Source organism: Saimiri boliviensis, chromosome X, assembly GCF_048565385.1.
Source record: "Saimiri boliviensis isolate mSaiBol1 chromosome X, mSaiBol1.pri, whole genome shotgun sequence".
In the NCBI taxonomy this organism is placed as follows: Eukaryota; Metazoa; Chordata; class Mammalia; order Primates; family Cebidae; genus Saimiri; species Saimiri boliviensis.
Window position 1 is genome coordinate 30,648,070 of NC_133470.1, and position 18,813 is coordinate 30,666,882.

General features: G+C 34.3%; 1 protein-coding gene and 1 long non-coding RNA gene across 9 annotated transcripts in view; one reads left to right on the top strand and one right to left on the bottom strand.

Moving 5' to 3' along the window:
• The window catches only part of DMD (dystrophin), a 2,654,855-nt gene extending 2,643,102 nt beyond the window's left edge, over nt 1-11,753 (bottom strand). For all 8 annotated transcript variants that reach the window (XM_074391460.1, XM_074391461.1, XM_074391462.1 and 5 more), the window contains exon 1: nt 11,672-11,753. In XM_074391460.1, coding sequence (XP_074247561.1) covers nt 11,672-11,753 — 82 coding nt within the window. The remainder of the gene's footprint in view (nt 1-11,671) is intronic.
• LOC141582691 (uncharacterized) overlaps nt 11,724-18,813 on the top strand; it is a 210,421-nt gene continuing 203,331 nt past the window's right edge. Inside the window, exon 1 of the long non-coding RNA XR_012515585.1 lies at nt 11,724-11,805. This is a non-coding gene — a long non-coding RNA (uncharacterized LOC141582691). The remainder of the gene's footprint in view (nt 11,806-18,813) is intronic.

Genomic DNA, 18,813 nt, shown 5'->3' on the forward strand with positions numbered 1-18,813 from the left:
TCACATTTGGCTAGCTATAAATTAATAATGATTTTTTTCATGGAATTCATTTTTGAAATGTTTGAAGAAATTTCCATTTGTGAGTAAAAACTAGTCCATTCCCAAACCTATTGTAGCATGATCTCAGTAATTAGTTTTGCATACATTTAAAAGATAAAAATGAATTTACATATTTTATGTTGATTAATATAATAATTAATAATTTAATGTAGTTTATATACTGTGTAACTTAGGCCAAGACAAATATTGTCAAGTCTGCTTCTTAATTTTAAAATAAACCTCTGTTTAAAGTCATAATCTACAGACAGGAAAACATATTTAATAAAATGATTTCACAAATAGTATATCAATTAAGATATATTATCTGTTTTGTTTATCACATTTGTAGGTAAGTTCACATATTCCAGTTGCTAATGACTACCTTATTAAAATCTGTGTAATTATTACAATATCCTCCAGTTCAAATCATTTGACAAATATGGTTTCATGTCCCTATTAAGCACTCTTCTACAAGTCTGCCTCATGTACTACTGTATCTATGCCCTTCATTCAGTGTTTGTTTCAGGTACCTGACTCTTTTCAGTAATACTGCAGAATTAAGGCTTATCCTATTTGTTTTTGTCTTTCTGATGCCACATGCCAATATTCGTATATTCCTTCTTATCCACTGTTTCATTTTTCGCTGTCTCTTAGATCTACTTCAACATTTTATTCTGTAAGTATCTCTGACTAACCATCCAGTCACTGTCTGTCTTTTAGAACAGAGAAGCAGACATTCAACAAGATTTAAATGATTCACATGCTTAGGTAACCAAGTCAGAGTAAAAAAAAATACAGTTACAAGACTTATTGTAGGAAAACATATTTTCATGGGCGGATGTGATATCTTTTCACCTCCAATCTTCCACCCAATACTTACTGTACAGTAGTTTTAAAGAATCTGTGAACATAGGCAGCCCTCTTTGGATACCATCTTTTTAATTCTAATATGTCTCCCATAACTGATAGAAGAAACTATTATCAAAGAATATTTAATAAAGTGATAATATGTTCATATTACATTAATGTATGAAATAATCAATTTATTATTATTTTGAGACAAAGTCTTGCTCTGTCACCCAGGTTAAAATAATCAATTTATAAAGTAATATGCATCAATACACATCATATGTTTATATTAATATATACCTATTATTATACTTATATATCATATATTACATATAAATAAAAATCATTTTCATCCTGTTCATACAAAATATATACATATGTAGTATTAATGCATTATATCTTATGTTTTCATTATTATGTCTATATGTGTATGTGTAAATATATATGTGCATGCACCCGTATCTTACAATGTTAATGGTTTAGATTATGATTATTCATCTGTGATTTTTAGTTATATTCTGTCAATTTTTATAGAATATGCTATCCAAACAATTAAAAAAACTGTATGCCATCAAGGATAATCGAAATGACCATCTTAAAACTGGGATGACTGTCTTCGGTTACTATAGTTTTAGAAAAGAAATCATTGAGCAATGTGGAAGGAAAGGGTATTTCAAGTAGGGTAGGTAAATTAACTGGAATAAACCAATAGATTAATGAGTTGATCTATTCTAATTAATATAATTTCTATTTTCTAAATTGAGTTCTATGAACCTAATCCACAAAATGTTTCTGAACAAAAAGCCTCCATGCTAAAATAAATTTGGTGCACTCTAGTCTTCTCTTGAAGTTTCTTTTATGCCCTTTAGTGTAATAAAATTTCTCAGGAAGTATACATACAAGAAATATATTAACTATGTTTAACTTATGTGTCCCAAACTTATTTAATCATTAAATAGTTTAACAACCCATGGAATAAATAAATGTTCTATGAAGTACAAGCTAAGGAATTACGTTCACATTTAATAGTAGAGGACAATTTAATAAAGAATTAAAAGAGACAGTTTTGACATTGTGGTGGATAGCAAAATACTAGGTGAAATCAAATAATTATAGCAGGTGATATTTCTTCTGAAGAATTTTGGAATTATTAAAAATATATTCCATAGTCATCTAGCTTTTGTTGCTAAGGACATTTGGGGGAACTTAGTGCCAGGGAATGTGGGGAAGGGAAAGCTGTTACATTGTTAAGCAGAGCAGAATACAAAGAGAAAACACTTGCTATGGCAAACAGCATAACTGAGAACCTGGAACACCTGTAATATCACATGTTCATCTGCAATATCAAACGACCCTCCTACATACCCCATATAAAATGGGTCAGCCTTCACTTAATGCAATAGTAATTCAAAAGGAAAAGATGCACAAAGACACATAGAGCTTACGATCAAGTTCCGGTGAACAACTCCTCCTGTCTACAGAGAGACAGAAGTTAAGCCAGAAAAGATGAAGGTACCAAACAAATTTTTGTTTTGTTTTATTTTATTTTTCTCTTGACTTTTATTTTAGGTTCAGAGAGTACACGTGCAGGTTTGTTACATGAGTACATTCTGTGTCACTGAGGTTTTATTGTATGAATGTTCCTACCACCTAGGTAGTGAGCATAGCACCTATAGGCGGTTTTTCAACTCATACCCCCTCACACTTTTCCCCCTACCAAGGAGTTCCCAGTGTCTATTGTTCTTCTCTTTGTACATATTATTGTCGTAGGAATATACACTAGTAGAAGGAACTCCATCTCCAAAAGCTCTGAAATGACTTATATCATTCTTTGTTTCCTAGACCAAAGAACTATTCACTCGTTCATGTTTTCACTAACCAGTATTTGCTCACTAATTCCTAACTTTTTCTTTTCTTTTCTTTTCTTTTTTTTTTTTTTTTTTTTTTTTTTTTTTTTGAGATGGACTCTCGCTTTTGTTGCCCAGGCTGGAATGCAATGATAATGATCTCTAGTCCCTCCAAGCTTCACCTCCTGGGTTCAAGTGATTCTCCTGCCTCAGCCTCCTGAGTAGCTAGGATTATAGGGATCCGCCAGCACACCTGACTAATTTTTGTATTTTTAGTAGAGATGGGGTTTTGCCATGTTGGCCAGGCTGGTCTCGAACTCCTTACCTCTTGACCCACCCTCCTCAGTCTCCCAAAGTGCTGGGATTACAGGCATGAGCCACTGCACTCTGAATCCTTCCTAACTTTAATATCAGGACAGTGTTTCTCAAAATTTGGTCCTTAGACCAGCAGGATCAGCTGCATTTAAGAGTCTGTGAGAAATGCAACTTCTCAGGATCCACCCTACAACGACTGGATAAGAAACTCTGAGGGCATGGGACAGTAGCCCATGTTTTTAACAAGCCTTCCCTAGAATTCTGATGCACACTCAAATTTGAGAATCCACTACAGTAGAGGAATACAATTGATGCCTGTCTAGGATGTTTCTAATAACAGTAACAGCTAGTCCTTTATCAAATCACAAATCTAATTTTGATCAAGCCAAAATTTTTAAACGTAGCATTTATGTTATAAAATAAATATAAGCAGTCCAAAATTTGTTCAGGATTTATCTGAAAACTGAATTGAAAGTTGGCGTAATAAAACTTAGAACATATTTCCTCATAGGCCTAATGCAACAAAATTGTGGCAAGGGCAGCCATTCCATAGAAGTCTATTTATACTGTACTTTAATTGTACTACAGTATTGATAGCATTAACTTGAATTCTTAGATGAGTGGCAATCAGGTTCAAGAGAGAAATGGTAAGGATAGGAGAGTAAAAAAGGAAAAAAAAAAAAGGATAGAGGAGAAATAATTACCCCTCCCTCTTTTACTTGTTATAGTGATAACTACAGGTACAATGCAAAAAAAAATAAAAATAAAAATACTTCTCTTTGACTCCATTGTAACTACCTACCTATATCAATATTCTATTTTTCAACTAACTTAATTTTCAATAGAGCTGTTCTCCCTCCATTATTCTTATATAATAATATTAGAGTATGTATATTCTGCTTGTAAGCATTGAAATGTTTAAACAAAATATGCCTTCTGGGTTCAAAGAGGATATATGAATTAAGCAATATAATAGGGAGTAGTGATACATATACTCCAATATACTAAAGAGTACTGGAGTTCTAAAGAATTAGAGTTGCATGCTCTAATGAACCCTTTCTTGACACTCTCCATGACAAACAAATCACATACATCCCTGGGATTAATTTTCCCTGTAATTTGCCAGTTTGTGAGCTCAGCATCTAAAAGCTTTTCTCTTCTACCTGTTTCCAAACAAAATTTCAATTTGGGTGATGTAGGCGATCTTACATGATTTTAAGAGAGAATGCAACTAAAGTCAATTATTTCACATTTAGCTATGAATGACTAATGAAATTATTGACTATCTGGCAATTTAGGCAGCTACTCCTAATTTTCCGGTTATTCCCTGTTCTTCTTCTAACCCTCAGGTCTTCTTATCTCTGAACTGTATCATAATAGCTATAATAAGACATTGGGTGGCATTTTCAGAATCTAGAAGAAGGACATAAACAACCTCTGTAAATATAAATCATAGAAAGTCTGTAAGTTTTGAAAATTGCCAGTGATTGTTCACATACTATAATCATGGAAAAGACAGGAATCATCAATCATCATCACAGAGCAAACAAACAAGGAAAGTTCCAATGATGTCTTAAAAGCATATTTCACAGTTTCTCAAAACTGGCTCCTTATTAGAATTCTTCTGAATTCTCAGTAGCCAGGTGCCACTCTCCAGTCAAAATAAATGAGAGACTCTGTAGGAGGGGCCCAGGTATTCATATATTCTTTAAAAATTCCCTGTATCGCTGTAATGCTTGGGGTAGAAAACTATTGCCAGCGCATCAGAGATACACCAGCTTTCAAATCTGGTCATGCACAAAAGAAAAAATCCTCCTTGTAGATCTTCTGAAGGGCTTGGCAAATATTTCTTTAACTTAGAATATGAAATCTGAGATATCTCATGATTTCCCCACCAGGCCAAATCTACTATCTACCACTTCATTCTTTGATTAAAATTCAGTACCCCTTTTATCTTCAGCAAGATCATACTTTGGATTTAATTTGTGTTACCATTTGCTTTGATTCAAAATTTCTTTAATTATATTCATGTCAAATTATTACATTTCAAATATATTCAATAAAAAAATAATAATATGTGGCTTCCTTTACTGTTTTCTATTCGTTTCTGTGATGGTTTGACAAGTGAAAGACAATTCCACAGGACAGGTACATGATGGTAATAGATTCTTCTACTTTATATAAAACAAATTTGGAATGAATAGCTCATCTTCAGTATCTCAGATGATGTTACAAGAAGGGACAGGATAGTTTGAAGAAGGGACAGGGTAGATGAGGGTATTTTACATTAATTTTTTATATTAATTTTCCCTGTTATTTGCCAGTTTCTGAGCTCAATATCTAAAAGCTCTTCTTTTCTACCTGCCTCCAGCCAAAATTCCAATTTTGGTGATGCAGATTATCTTATGTAATTTTTAGAGAGAATGCAATTAAAGTTAATTATGTCACATTTAGCTATGAATGCCTAATAAGACTACTAACTGTCTGGCAAGTTTAGGCAGCTACTCCTGATTGTCAGGTTATTCCTGCTCTTCTAATCCTCAGGTCTTCTTACCTCTGAACTTTATCACAATAGATGTAATGGACATTGGGTGGTATTTTCAGAGTCTAGAAGAAGGACATAAACAACCTCTGTAAGAATAAATAATAGAAAGTTTGTAAGTTTTGAGAACTGTCAATGATATGCTTCTCAGGGGAACCAGTTTTAAGTTACTATAGTCACAGGACACGACCCAAAGGTATTTACAAGCAGTCCTCCCAATGAACTGTATTAGATTAAAATATAGTCATTAAATATTCCACAGAAATGCATGTTCTGTATTTGTCTTTGGGTAGTCCTTAGTTGTGGTCATCTGTCATAGTTAAATTATGCCCATTCTCAAAATAGCACATCAGTTCCTAGGGAGTATAAAGGTCAAGTTTTACTGGCATGACGGAAATCAAAGGGTGATTTCATGTTCCTTAACTAGGGACAAAAGGTCACAGCTATTAAACCTTTGAAACCAAGTGCTGTGATAAGCTTTATCTGTTAAAGGAAAAAGAGAAGATTTCATGATACAAGCTTAATTTAATTGATGATGTCTAACAAGGAACAACTTAGGTATTTAAGAGGTATTATATTCTTTACTATAACACAAGTCTCAATAGTTAAGAAGCAACGAAGTAAACAAATTTGGATGACTGGCTATCCTAACACCATTTCAATTTTCTTAATTATCTTGTTCTTGACAGAAATTCATACAGAGACTGTAAGAACTAGATATCTCAGCATCTCTTAACACTTCAGGATGGCCACATAGCATAGCAGTTCTTGCCATGAGACATAAGCATCAGTCTGCTGAAGGGAATCTGAAAGAGATGCAATCCGTGGTTTTCTTCTCCTTTCTTCTGGCCTCAAATTATAGCTCAACAGTGGCTGTCAGCTTGCAATCAGAAAGAAAAGGCCAAGAGAATCATCAAGACACCAATCCTGATAGCACTGAAATGTCACACCAGTGCCAGAAAAGGGCTACCTCTAGATTTCCTGTTAGGTAAAATTTGTTGAGGCCATAGTTAGTTGATTATTCTTTTACTTATAGTAGAATGCATACCTAATTTAAATCCAGCCTCAACAAAATAGTTTTTATTCAAAACTTGTATTTTCCCATCATTAATAATTCCAGTGTTGAGAAATATTTACCATACTTAACAAATAAACATTTAACAACTATCTCTCAAAACAAAAAAGTCCTTATCAGTAATATTAACCAACTTTTATATTATAAATAACCCTGCTGTGTTAGTCCATTCTCACACTGCTATAAAGATATACCTGAGACTGTGTAATTTATAAGAAGGGAGGTTTAATTGAGTCACAGTTCCACCTGACTGGGGAGGCTTTGTGAAACTCACAATCATGGCAGAAGGTACGTCTTCACAGGGTGGCATGAGAGAGAATGAGTGCTGAGCAAAGGTCGAAACCCCTTATAACACCATCAGATCTTGTGAGAACTCACTCACTATCATGAGAACAGCCCGGAGGAGACCACTCCCATGATTCAGTTATCTCTGTCTGGTCTTGCCCTTGCCACGTGAGGTTTGTTACAATTCAAGGTAAGATTTGGTTGGGGACACAGAGCCAAACAATGTCACCCACTATGGTAATTTTAAAATACCAATATGAAAAAAATAAAAAAATAAAAAAAAATACCAATATGATGTCACTGAAGCAGAGTTAGGAAAAGATTCACACAACTGAATCTCATGAGTCAATTCCAAACAGCTCCAGTACACCACTAGATAGTCACCTGATAACTAACTATATTTTCACAAAACTATTAGAGTTCATTGTTTTTACTTTCAATTTCATTGTAATAGAGAATAGCATTTATGTAGAGGGGAACTTAGAGATCAGAATTATTGATTGTCAAGATAAATTGGCTAATTTTATTAAATTAAAAGTTGCTATCATAATTTATGTAAGTATGTATCATAATTCATGTTTAAGTAGGAACTTATAAGTTGTCCTGTCTCAAGCCAAACGTACTCATTTACTAAATATGCAGGACTTCCACGTGTTTCCTTGTAGGAAAGAGAATATAATATAATCGAATTCCCTCTCAGATCTGATAAAACGTAATACATAGATTTGAAAACAATGTGGGTATACTGTTAAATAACTTGAATAGAAAAATTTTTTAGCTCTCTTAAATATCCATAGCTCTATCTGTAATTGGGAATAAGAATGAATGATCCTCTAGTCTTCTAATTAATCTTGCAATAGGACTGCTGTCATACCTAATTACCTAAGGCAGAGTAAAACTTACAATATAGTACAAGATACATTAGTAAGTATTATCTATGAAAAGTATTACCTACAACTTCCTTAGCAAAGTCTCTGTGCAGAAGAATTCTTACATATTCATGCAAAGTGAAATCTTAACACTAAAGATTTTTGTTTGTTTGTATTTTTACTCACTAGAGCAGGTCTTCTACAAACATAAACAATGAAGTACCTGCTTTTTTGGGAAAATATGAGAATATATTTTTCCTAGGATGGATAAGTACAGGCTTCACTACTAAAGTGACTCCAGATATTGAATGGCCTAGTAAGAAAATATTTTCTAATGTAATAATTGGCAGTTCAGAAAAGAACATACCTTCCACAATGTCTCTGATTTCTTCCTCATATGTTCCCTTATAAATTCTCCAGTGCTTTTGTCTAATTTGATGCTTGTATTATTCTGAGAATATCTAATTGTTAGTGGTATAGTACTATAAGGTTACAATTTAAGAGAATTAGCTCAAACTGAAAAAATGAGTTCAATTACATTGTATTCTTGTTTTAAGTAAGGATAGTTAAAATACTAAAGGTATAAATCTAATCTGTTTCAAAATAGTTATTTTGCCTACCATTTATATATTACTCTTTGTAATGAGCTCTTTATAATCACAAAGTATGGATAAAACAAAATTTGTCTACCTTTTGATATGGCAATATTTTATAGTTGGGATTTGTAATAAAATATGAATTACATCAATGTGAAATTGGTCACCAGAAAGATCTTTGTTACAGTAGACCTCAAGATCAGATCAAAGATAATTTTTATTTCTTTTTTTTAAAGATAAACTGTACTTCGCTGATTTTCTTCTGAAGAAAATTTCTGAGTTTATTTCAAAAACCTTTCATGACAAACCCATAGGTACATTTTATTCAATTATTCATGTATTATCCTATGCCAGTAAAAGATCTAAAGATGTAGCAAGATGCTAAATGATTATAAACCACAAATATGTCAGAAGAGAAATCAGGGCTAATTAAATTTACAACTGATTTTAAAAGATTAACAGCATGGAGCTGTATATGTTACACCAGGATATTTCTAATTACAGGAAAGCATCCAAATCAATAGATCAAAAACCCGTATTTGCTGTTTTCAAGCAAGAAAAGATAATTGCAAATGCATTATCTTGAAATGCTTTTAAACACTGAGATTTTATTTTTAAGTTATCTGTAGTTTAGGTCTGAAAGAGTAAAAGTTCTGTTTCTGTTTCAGGTTACTCATTTTGTAATAAACAATTTTCTCCCAAGGCATAGGGCTTCCCATGGGTAGTACGTATATTATGATTATTGAAGTCATGTACATCAACCATAATCAGTCAAAAGTATTGTTCCTTGAGGAAATGAATTAAGAGTATGCAGTTGTGATGGAAGAAATAATTGTCAAAGTTTCACATTGCTATGACTACCCATCAAATGATGAGCTGAGACTAACGTATAAATTCAATCTAATGAAGAACAAACTTGCATTATCAATGTACATTATAATCATCTCTGTCCTCAATTTAAAAAAATCTGATTACAATGTAACAAAAAAATCTTCAATAGCACTAATAAAATATGTTTAAACAACTTATGTAAAATTTATTTTTATATCTCTCAAAGCATTGTTACAACATACTCTTGTCTAAATTTTCCTTGACATTTAACTAGGTCTAGACACAATGTAAACCAATTCTTAAGTGTGCTTTTTTTGGTATTACTGTTTACCCCACCACTTTATATTTTTGGTGTGCACAACAAGTAGCTACCCCCCCAAAAAAAAATTAGTAACAGTTGTCATCTTTTAACTTTAGAATTAAAGCAAAAACAAAACTGTAACATACACATATATGTGTGTGTGTGTGTGTGTGTGTGTGTGTGTGTTTTTATATATACATATATATAACAAAAATGCTGATTTTATAAATGTACAGAAACTAAAATTTTCAAAGCAAATATTAGTTTATCTTTTACGTAAGGGCATCTAAACCCCTAAAGGAAATCACCTGTCAAAAACAAAAAGATACATATTGAAGATTAGATAACCTGTCGGACCTGTCACTCACCTCACCTGACTTAGATTTCCAACAAAAGCTAATTTCACAGATAAAAATACAACAATTCAATCATTGCATTTTTAAAGTGACTTTCAATAGTATCATCGAGTATGAAATGTTACATATATGTAGATTGATTTTTCTTTAGATATGAAGTTAAAGTACCCATTTCCAGGACATATAAATTTATATGAATTTTGTTTTCAGAATATCTTTGTGGATCATTTTCTCATTTCCTCATGCTCTGGCAAGTTTAGATATAGCATAATGATAAATAGAATTAATTTGTGGAATTAATCCCTAAATTAACACATTTTTTTTTCCGAAACAATTACCTGTAACAGATTTATAGTAGATATCCCTCTGCATTTTTCAGACAGTTATAGCTGCAAGGTTATTGCCCAATAAAATGTATAAACAATAGCAATTTTAAAGCAATGTATGAAACTACCCAATGCATTTTTTCACATTATTATTTTAGGGTATCTACCTAAAGCCAACTCTATTAACCTTGGTGATAAATGCTATGGGCATTCCATTTAAGGTAGTTTTCCATTCTTCACTTTAAAATCTAAGAAGTTTGTTAGATAACCTAAATAATGGAGTGAAAAAAGAAGGAAACTGTGGTTTTAAATTCGAAATAATAACTGATTTCTCCACAAAACTGTCAGAACCACCACTGTCTTGTGACTTACAGCCATCATTATCAACTCATACTACTTGTAATGACATCAAGACCTTACTAAAATTTTGAAGAAATTCTGCTCGACTATGTTCTGAACACTTTGCTAGTCTGAAATTTACACAACTCCTGTTTTTCTTAAACGTTTGTTTTCATGCTCTTTCTTTTCACCTCACTTTAGAAATACACTTAGAGAGTGAGTTTATACCTCTGTCCTCTTCAGCATCCAGCAATGTACATAAAGAAATCTTGAATGGTCCTGTAATTTTAACTTCCACAATTTGGTGCGTCTCCAAAGGCGAGAGGAGAGGGTTCAGGCAGCTGAAAAACTTCAGGCTTGGGGAAACCTTAACAGCTGCTTCCATTTACAGCTTTAAAAACGTATCCTGGTTTACAAGTTTGCATATGTAGGCCAGACTAGCAAACACCAGAAGATTTATTACAAATGAAATTTACACGTACATGGGGGTGGGAAGCGCTGCAAAAACCTTAGACTTCTCACTTCTGCTGCTTTACTGATTTTCAACTCGTGTAGTTGTACCCCAGGCATGCAAATCTTCCTGTCTACGGCTCTGACGTTTTCCATTAGCACAGCTGAGGTGAAACTTCTCAGATTTCTTTACTCTGCACTTGGCCACGCCCTGACAAGGCAAGCTGTCCTTCGCTGTCCCTCCCTCCCTTCCTTAAGCTACCACAATGTTTATTTTAATTCAATCTGACCAATCCTTTGTTTTTAATTTTTTAAAACAAGTTACCATCCTATAACAAAATTCAATATCCGGTGGGCTTTCTTCAATAAAAAACAAATAAACCCCCCACTGATATCCACTTGGCCCAAAAGGAAAACTTGGATTTCAGCTTTCCCTGAGAGCAGCACTCCCTAATCCCTGGAACGCCGCGCCCTGCATGGTTCCCCGCCCACCCCACGCGCGGGGGCGCCCTGACAGTCCCCTGCTGCTCCTCTGCTGGGCGCCACAACTTTCCCCAACCTGTGCCAACTTCCAGGGCACAGCCTTTGCGGAGAGTAGCAGGGTACAGTGAATAACCCAGACACTAAAAAGCAAGGCAGCGGGGGTCCTACCAGCGCGGCTTTTGATGACGTCGGTGAATCCGTCCTCAGCGGCATTTTCTGGGGTCTCCTGCGGACGCCCCAGGAGTGCCATAACCAAATGCCACGCGCCCCGGCTTCCTCACGCCCCAAACTTTGGAAGGCAGGTGGGTCCGCGTGCGGTCCGTTTGATGTTCCCCAAAGCAGGTCTCGCTGAAGATCTAGTGTGTCTGAGGATGGATTTTCCCTCCTCCCTAGGCCCTCAGCCACGGAGATGGGGATGCGGGGGGCGCGGGGCTGCTAGGGGGAGCTTGAAAACGCAGAAACACAGACACCTTAGCGTGGGTTTCGTTGAAAGAGGGCGCTGTCAAAATGCCCACCCCATCCTTAGAGACGGAAAACAGGTGCTGTTCCCAGCTCCTGGCTCTAAAATAGAGTGGGCGAGGCCTGGAAGGTGAAAGCTAAGGAGGGACCTGGTGGTCAATAAATCCACAAGCAAGTTGGCGACTTGCTTTTCCACGCTGCGCAGAATCGATGCAAAAACAGGAGCAATTAGGGAGCCGCTTGCCAAAAGCAGCACATGAGGTCATGAATGATTTAGCATTGCCACTTAGAAGATGACTACACTGAGAAGAAGGGTCACTGGTTTTAGCTATCTGGGTCGCTTACATGTGTGTACCCCACTTTTGTATCCTGACATGAGTGCACTGACCAGACATGGGTAATACATGCCGAGGACTATCCATTTTCTTAGGAGATTTCACCAAAGCTACCCACTCTTCTATCAGTGCATATGTTCACTCTGACTGCCTCCTCCATTCCTGCCTCCCACCACTGAGGCTAGAATTAGATTGGACTATAAACAGCTCGTATGACTTTATTTTCTAAAAATTTCAGAAGTGACTTTCGTTTGGTTAGTATCCTTACTCCCTCCCCCACCTCCCCACACGCATAACTCATCCTGCTTTTCTTCCTGCAGTAGCCCAATAACTTTAAATCCCATCCATCATCTGCTGAAGAAAAATGAACTTTGCAAGAAGAACTTGGCAAAAGACCTAGCAATAGCTAAGGATTTTCTTGTCTTGTTTTCCTCTGCATTTTCATTCAAAGTAGATTCTTACCCTTTTCTCAAACACTGCCTCTCAACTATGACTAGACATTGGAATTATCTGTGGAACTTTACATAAAACTGTTTGCTGGTTTCCACACCCAGAGATGCTGATTAGTTGTTCTGGTGATTCCAATGGGCAACCAAGTTTTAAAAACATTGATAAAATGGCCTGTACACAGTCAATTTGGTGCTTTCTTTGAGACAATTTTGCCAGTGACTCTCTTACATTCCTATTATAATACCTTTGATAAAAAACCTAACACGTTTGCAGTACTGTTTTTCATTGCCAAGTTGACTCTTTTCATGGCAGTGGATGCTTTATTTTGACAAAAACTTAGTACTTAGGCTTAACTACAGAATTCCCTAAGATTAAATCTGCAGTGACTCTCAGGATGGATTGTTAACTGGGTAACATTCATGTAGGTCTTGATCTTGAGAATTTATGCCTATTGGAAATCTGCCTTTGTTGACAGGCAGACCTCTTAGGTTTCCCAAGTGCACATTCTTTTTCGACCCATCAGTCCTATTTTTAAACATTTCAAGTGGGAAATACTTAGAATTACAGCTTAACTACTATTAAAGAGGCATATAAACGTATAAAAATTATCCAGATTAAAAAAAAAAGCCCAAGGGTTGTGACATAGTACATTTCAATATCATCAAGGCACTACAATTAGAAGAATATGGTATTGGCACAGGAAGAGACAAAATGGAAAAACAAAGTAGTGCTCAGAAATAGATCCAGCCAAAGGGAATGTACTAAATATGACATTTTCTTTCATTCATTAAAAAACTGAATATGTAATGATCTTTTCATAAAGTTAGACTTTCCTAACTTAAACTAAAAAAAGTTCTAGATTACAGATTCAAACACACAAAAATGAAACCAAATAAGTGATGAATCTATAGCAGTTTGTGTTATGGGGCATTCTTAACACAAATACTATTTCCAGATGACTTTAAGGAGAAAAATGGGCCGGGGGCAGTTAATCACACCAGTAAAATCCCAGCATTTTGGGAGGCCAAGGCTGGCAGATTACTTGAGGCCAGGAGTTCAAGACAGGCCTGGCCAATGTGGCAAAAACCAGTATCTACTAAAAATACAAAAGTTAGATGGGTGTGTTGGTGCCAGTTTGTAATCCCAGCTACCTGGGAGGCTGAGGCAGACGAATCACTTGAACCCAGGAAGTGGAGGTTGCAGTGAGCCAAGATCCGGCCACCACACTCCAGCTAGACTCCATCTCAAAAAAAAAAAAAAAAAAAAAAAAAAAAAAAAAAAAGAAAAGAAAAAGAAAATAAAAGAAAAGAAAAATGGCACTTCTACAATTCTACAAAAAATATATAAACATTTCTATAAAGTCAAATATAATAGAGCAAAAAGGCTCCATTATAACTGAGAAAATACTTAAAATGTCTATCACAAATATGTAATATCTCTATTTTAATAAAAGTCTACAAACTGATTTGAAAACAAAAATACAATTTAGAAAATTTATATAATCTGAACAGAAAAGCCACAAAAGAGGACAGACAAATAACCAATAAAATTATGAAGAGAGCCAATCTTCTCATTGTCAAAAAGGTAAAATGAAATAGCATTTCTTCCTCGTGAGTGGGACAAGAAAACAATCAGATGGAATAACATTCAGTGCTGGAATGAGTGTGAGAAAAGATGTTCTTAAGAATCCCTACTGGTGAAGTATTGATACAATATTTTAAGAAAGTAACCTGAGAATAGCTATGGAAAAGTCCACAAACTTTTGCCCACCAGTCCCTCCTAAGAATCTATCAAAAATAAAATCACTAGTACATAAGGATACATGTAAGATTGTTTACTGAAAATTTATGTAAAAAAAAAAACAAAAACACATTCATTGAAATCACCCTAAATGTCTTCCAACTCAGAACTCACTGAAGCAATCTGATTATACAAAACAATGGAATATTTAGTACCTACTAAAAAAGTATGTTACATACCCTATAAAACTTATTACCAAACTAAATGCAGTGCTATATTCAAAGAACAATATATCAACAAGAAAGCTAGGTGTATTGGGGCAAGGAAAGGTCATTTTTTTCTTTTTCATTTCAGAAATTTTTAGATTTTTTTTTGTGGGTACAGGATAGGTATATCTATAGGTTAAAGGAGATATTTTGATGCAGGCACACAATACGTAATAATCATATCAGGGAAAATGGTGTATCTCTCACCTCAAGCACTTATTTATTCTTTTTGTTAGAGACAATCCGATTATACTCTTTATTTTAAAAATACAGTAAATTGTTTACTGTAGTCACCCTGTTTTGCAACCACGTACAGATTCATTCTATCTAACGGTGCTTTTGTATCTATTAACCATCCCCATTCTCCATCCCATTACCCTTCCCAGCCTCTGGTAACTGGCATTCTACTTTCTATCTTGATGAGTTTTAATTTTGAGCTTGCACAAATAATAAAGAGCGTGCAAAGTTTGTCTTTCTGTGCCCGGCTTATTTCACTTAACATAATGATGTCTGGTTCAATCTATGTTGTTGCAAATGACAGGATCTCATTTTTTATGGCTGGTTAGTTCTCCATTTTGTATACATACCACATTCTCTTTGCCCATTTATCTGTTGATGGACACTTGGGTTGCTTCCAAATCTTGGCTATTGTGATTAGTATTGCAATAAACAAGAAAATGCCATTATCTCTTTGATATACTGATTTTCTTTCTTTTGGATATATACCTAGCAATGAGATTGCTGAATTATATATCAGATCTATTTTTGGTTTTCTGAGGAACTTCCAAACTGTTCTACATAGTGGTGGTACTGATTTACATTTCCATCAAAAGTATAAGAGGCTTCCCTCTTCTCCACATTCTCACCAGCATTTGTTATCACCTATCTTTTGGATAAAAACCATTTTAATTGGGATGAGATGTTATCTCATTGTAGCACTTGAAAGCCAATTGATGTTATCCCTCACACTAAAAATAAGAAGGATAAAAACAAATAGAGAGAAAGTATTGGAAAAAAATTCACTCCCTCACATGAGCACATGCACTCGTGCACGCATATACACACACACACACACACGCACACACACACACACACACGCACACACACGCACACGCACACCCTTCCTGGGAAACAAGGAGTAGAAGAGATGTAACTTGATCTGATAAAATGTATCTACAAATAATCTACAACAATGTATTTAGTTAGTATACTAAATATAATAAGTCAGGAAAATGAAATTAAAGGTATACAGATAGAAAAAAACTATTGTTATTTACAGACTAAATATGCATAGAAAATTCAAAGAACCCTCAGATAAAGTATTAGAATTAATAAGTGGATTTAACAAGGTTTCTGGATACCATGTGAATATCCAAAAGTTAATTATAATTTTCAAGAGTAAACAATTAGAAAGTGGTTTTTAAAAATAATGCCATCAATAAGTCAAATATAAATAAATGTATAAAATATGTTGGAGATATCTAAGCAGAAACATATTATGAATGAGAAGATTTAAAGAAAACCTATCTAAATGGAAGATTATAATATCATTCTCATGGGTTGGCAGAATCAATGTTACAAAGATGTAAACTCCCACAAATTGATCTGTAGAGTCAATGAAATCCTAATCAGTCCCATCAGGAGGGTGTGTATGTGTGTCTGTGTGTGGGTGTGTGTGTGCGTGCACATCATAAAAATTTCTGTGGACATGCAAAGGGCCAAAATAGCCAAGACAATCTTTAAAAGAACAAAGTGGGAAATTTTATACTAACAGATATTACCCATTATTATGAAACAATTGAAATTCAAACACTGTGTTTTTGTGTGAGTACAGATAAATAAAATAATGGAACAGAAGAGAGAGTCTAAAAACAGGCTCGCACATATATGGTTGCCTGATTTATTGCAAAGGTGACACTGTAGTTCAGCAGGCAATGAATTGGATTTTCCATAAATTATGTGGGGTCAACAGGAGATTAGATTTTAGACTTAAATGTGAAAGCTGGGAATGAAAAAAGTGATTCTAGAAGATAACATAAGAAAATAGCTTCATGACCTTGGTGTGCACATTTTTTAAACAACATATAAAATCTCCAGCTTAAACATATTGGCACATTGGCTTCCTTAAAGCAAAAAATTTTACTCATCAGAAGGCTTCACTAGTAGAGCACGGATTGGGAAATGAATGATATATTAACAAAATGTTATGTGAAACAAGCAAATTATACTTTAATATTTCTAGGATCTCATTAAAAATAAAACGATGAGTCTGTTTTGTTTAAATAAGCAACTATAGAAAAAAGGGAAACTATGAGATTATAAAAAGGAAGGAATATTTTGTGAGCCTCTGAGCTGCTTAAGCTTCTAAAGGCTGATAGAATAGGTGACTAGAAATGTTGCTTATTATTTCATTCTTTGAAAACATTTTCCAAAGTTAGTTTGAAATCTGCCTGGACACTGTCTGGTGAAGATGATCAAGGCAATGAAGATGCAGCTATTAAAATCTTTAAAATCTTTCTTATTCCAAATCCACACTGTTGTATTAGCATATTGGCTTCATTAAAACAAGAGATTTTATTCGTCAGAAAGCCTCACTAAAAGAGAGACTGAAAAAGGAGATCACAGAATGGGAAATGATATTTGTGTATAGGTTAAAAAACCAAAAAACAAAAACAAAAATTAGTATACAGAATATATTTTAAAAAATCATAAAAGTAAATAAAAATCCATTTTTAATAAAATGAGTGAAATATTTTAAAATTTGTTGCACCGCAAAGATATCAGAATGGTCAATAAAAATATGAAAGAGCCAGAAACAGCAGCAGTTGTCTGTGGTCCCATCCACTCGGGACGCTGACACAAGAGAGTTACTTGCGCCCAGGAGTTTGTGCCTAGCCAAGATAACTTAGGGAGACCTTGTCTCTAAAAACAAACAAAACAAAACAAAACAAAAAAACAGATGAAAGGATGTTTAACATTGTAAAAGCATGGAGTAATTAATATTAAAACCACAAAACAAAACAAATACACACCCATTGTAATGGCCATAATCAAAATGTAAGAAAAAAACAGAACTAAAAATACTAAGTATTGTTGGAAGTGTGATGTGATTGGAAAACTCTTATACATTGTTTGTGGGAGTGAAAATTGACCCTACCGCTTTGACAAACCATTAGTAGAGCATAATAAAACAAAAATTTTGCATTCTGCTTGACACATAAATTCAACCACTAAGTATCTAAACAAAAATGACAAAGATAGACGATACAAAAGATAGGAACGGTAAGGTTCAGTGCAGCATTTGTCGTAATAGCGAAAATTAGAAATAACTCTTATACACTTCAACATTAAAATTAATAAAGATACATGACTCTATTCAAGGAAATGAATGCTACACAGAAATAGAAATGAATGGACCACTGATACATGCAATAACATGCATGGACATCACAAACATAATTTGAGTTAAAGAAACCAAACACAAAAGGTATATATTATGTAATTATATTTATGCAAGGGTTAAAAGTAGAGAAAACAAAACTATGCTAATGGAAGACCAGGTAGAAGCAATTTATGGTGATAGACGATAAAAGTGGTTACCTTTAAAGGGAAGCAATGTTTGGGACCAGACAACAGAAAAGCTTGTGAGATTCTTGTAATGCCTCTATCTTGATCTGAGTGATGTATATACTCGATGTTAATTGTATAAAAATTAATGAAGTTGTATATTTATGATTCATATAATTTTATGTATGCATCTTTATGTGTCATATTCCTTTTTTTTTAAATAGGCACAGGTTAAAGTTAGCAGTAAATATTTTTAGATAGATTTGTGGAATGCTGTATGAAAAGAGCAAACTATAGTTTGATATTTATGGTATTTCACTGAAAAAAATAAAACCCTATATTATGTGAGTGTATACATTGTTTCAATAAGCAACTTTACAAAAACGTGTATGAACACACAAAGGGGAAACTATGACATTATAAAAGTGAAGCACGGTTTTGTGAGCAGCTGAGCTGCTTAAGCTTCTAAAGCCTGTTAGAGTAAGTGGCTAGA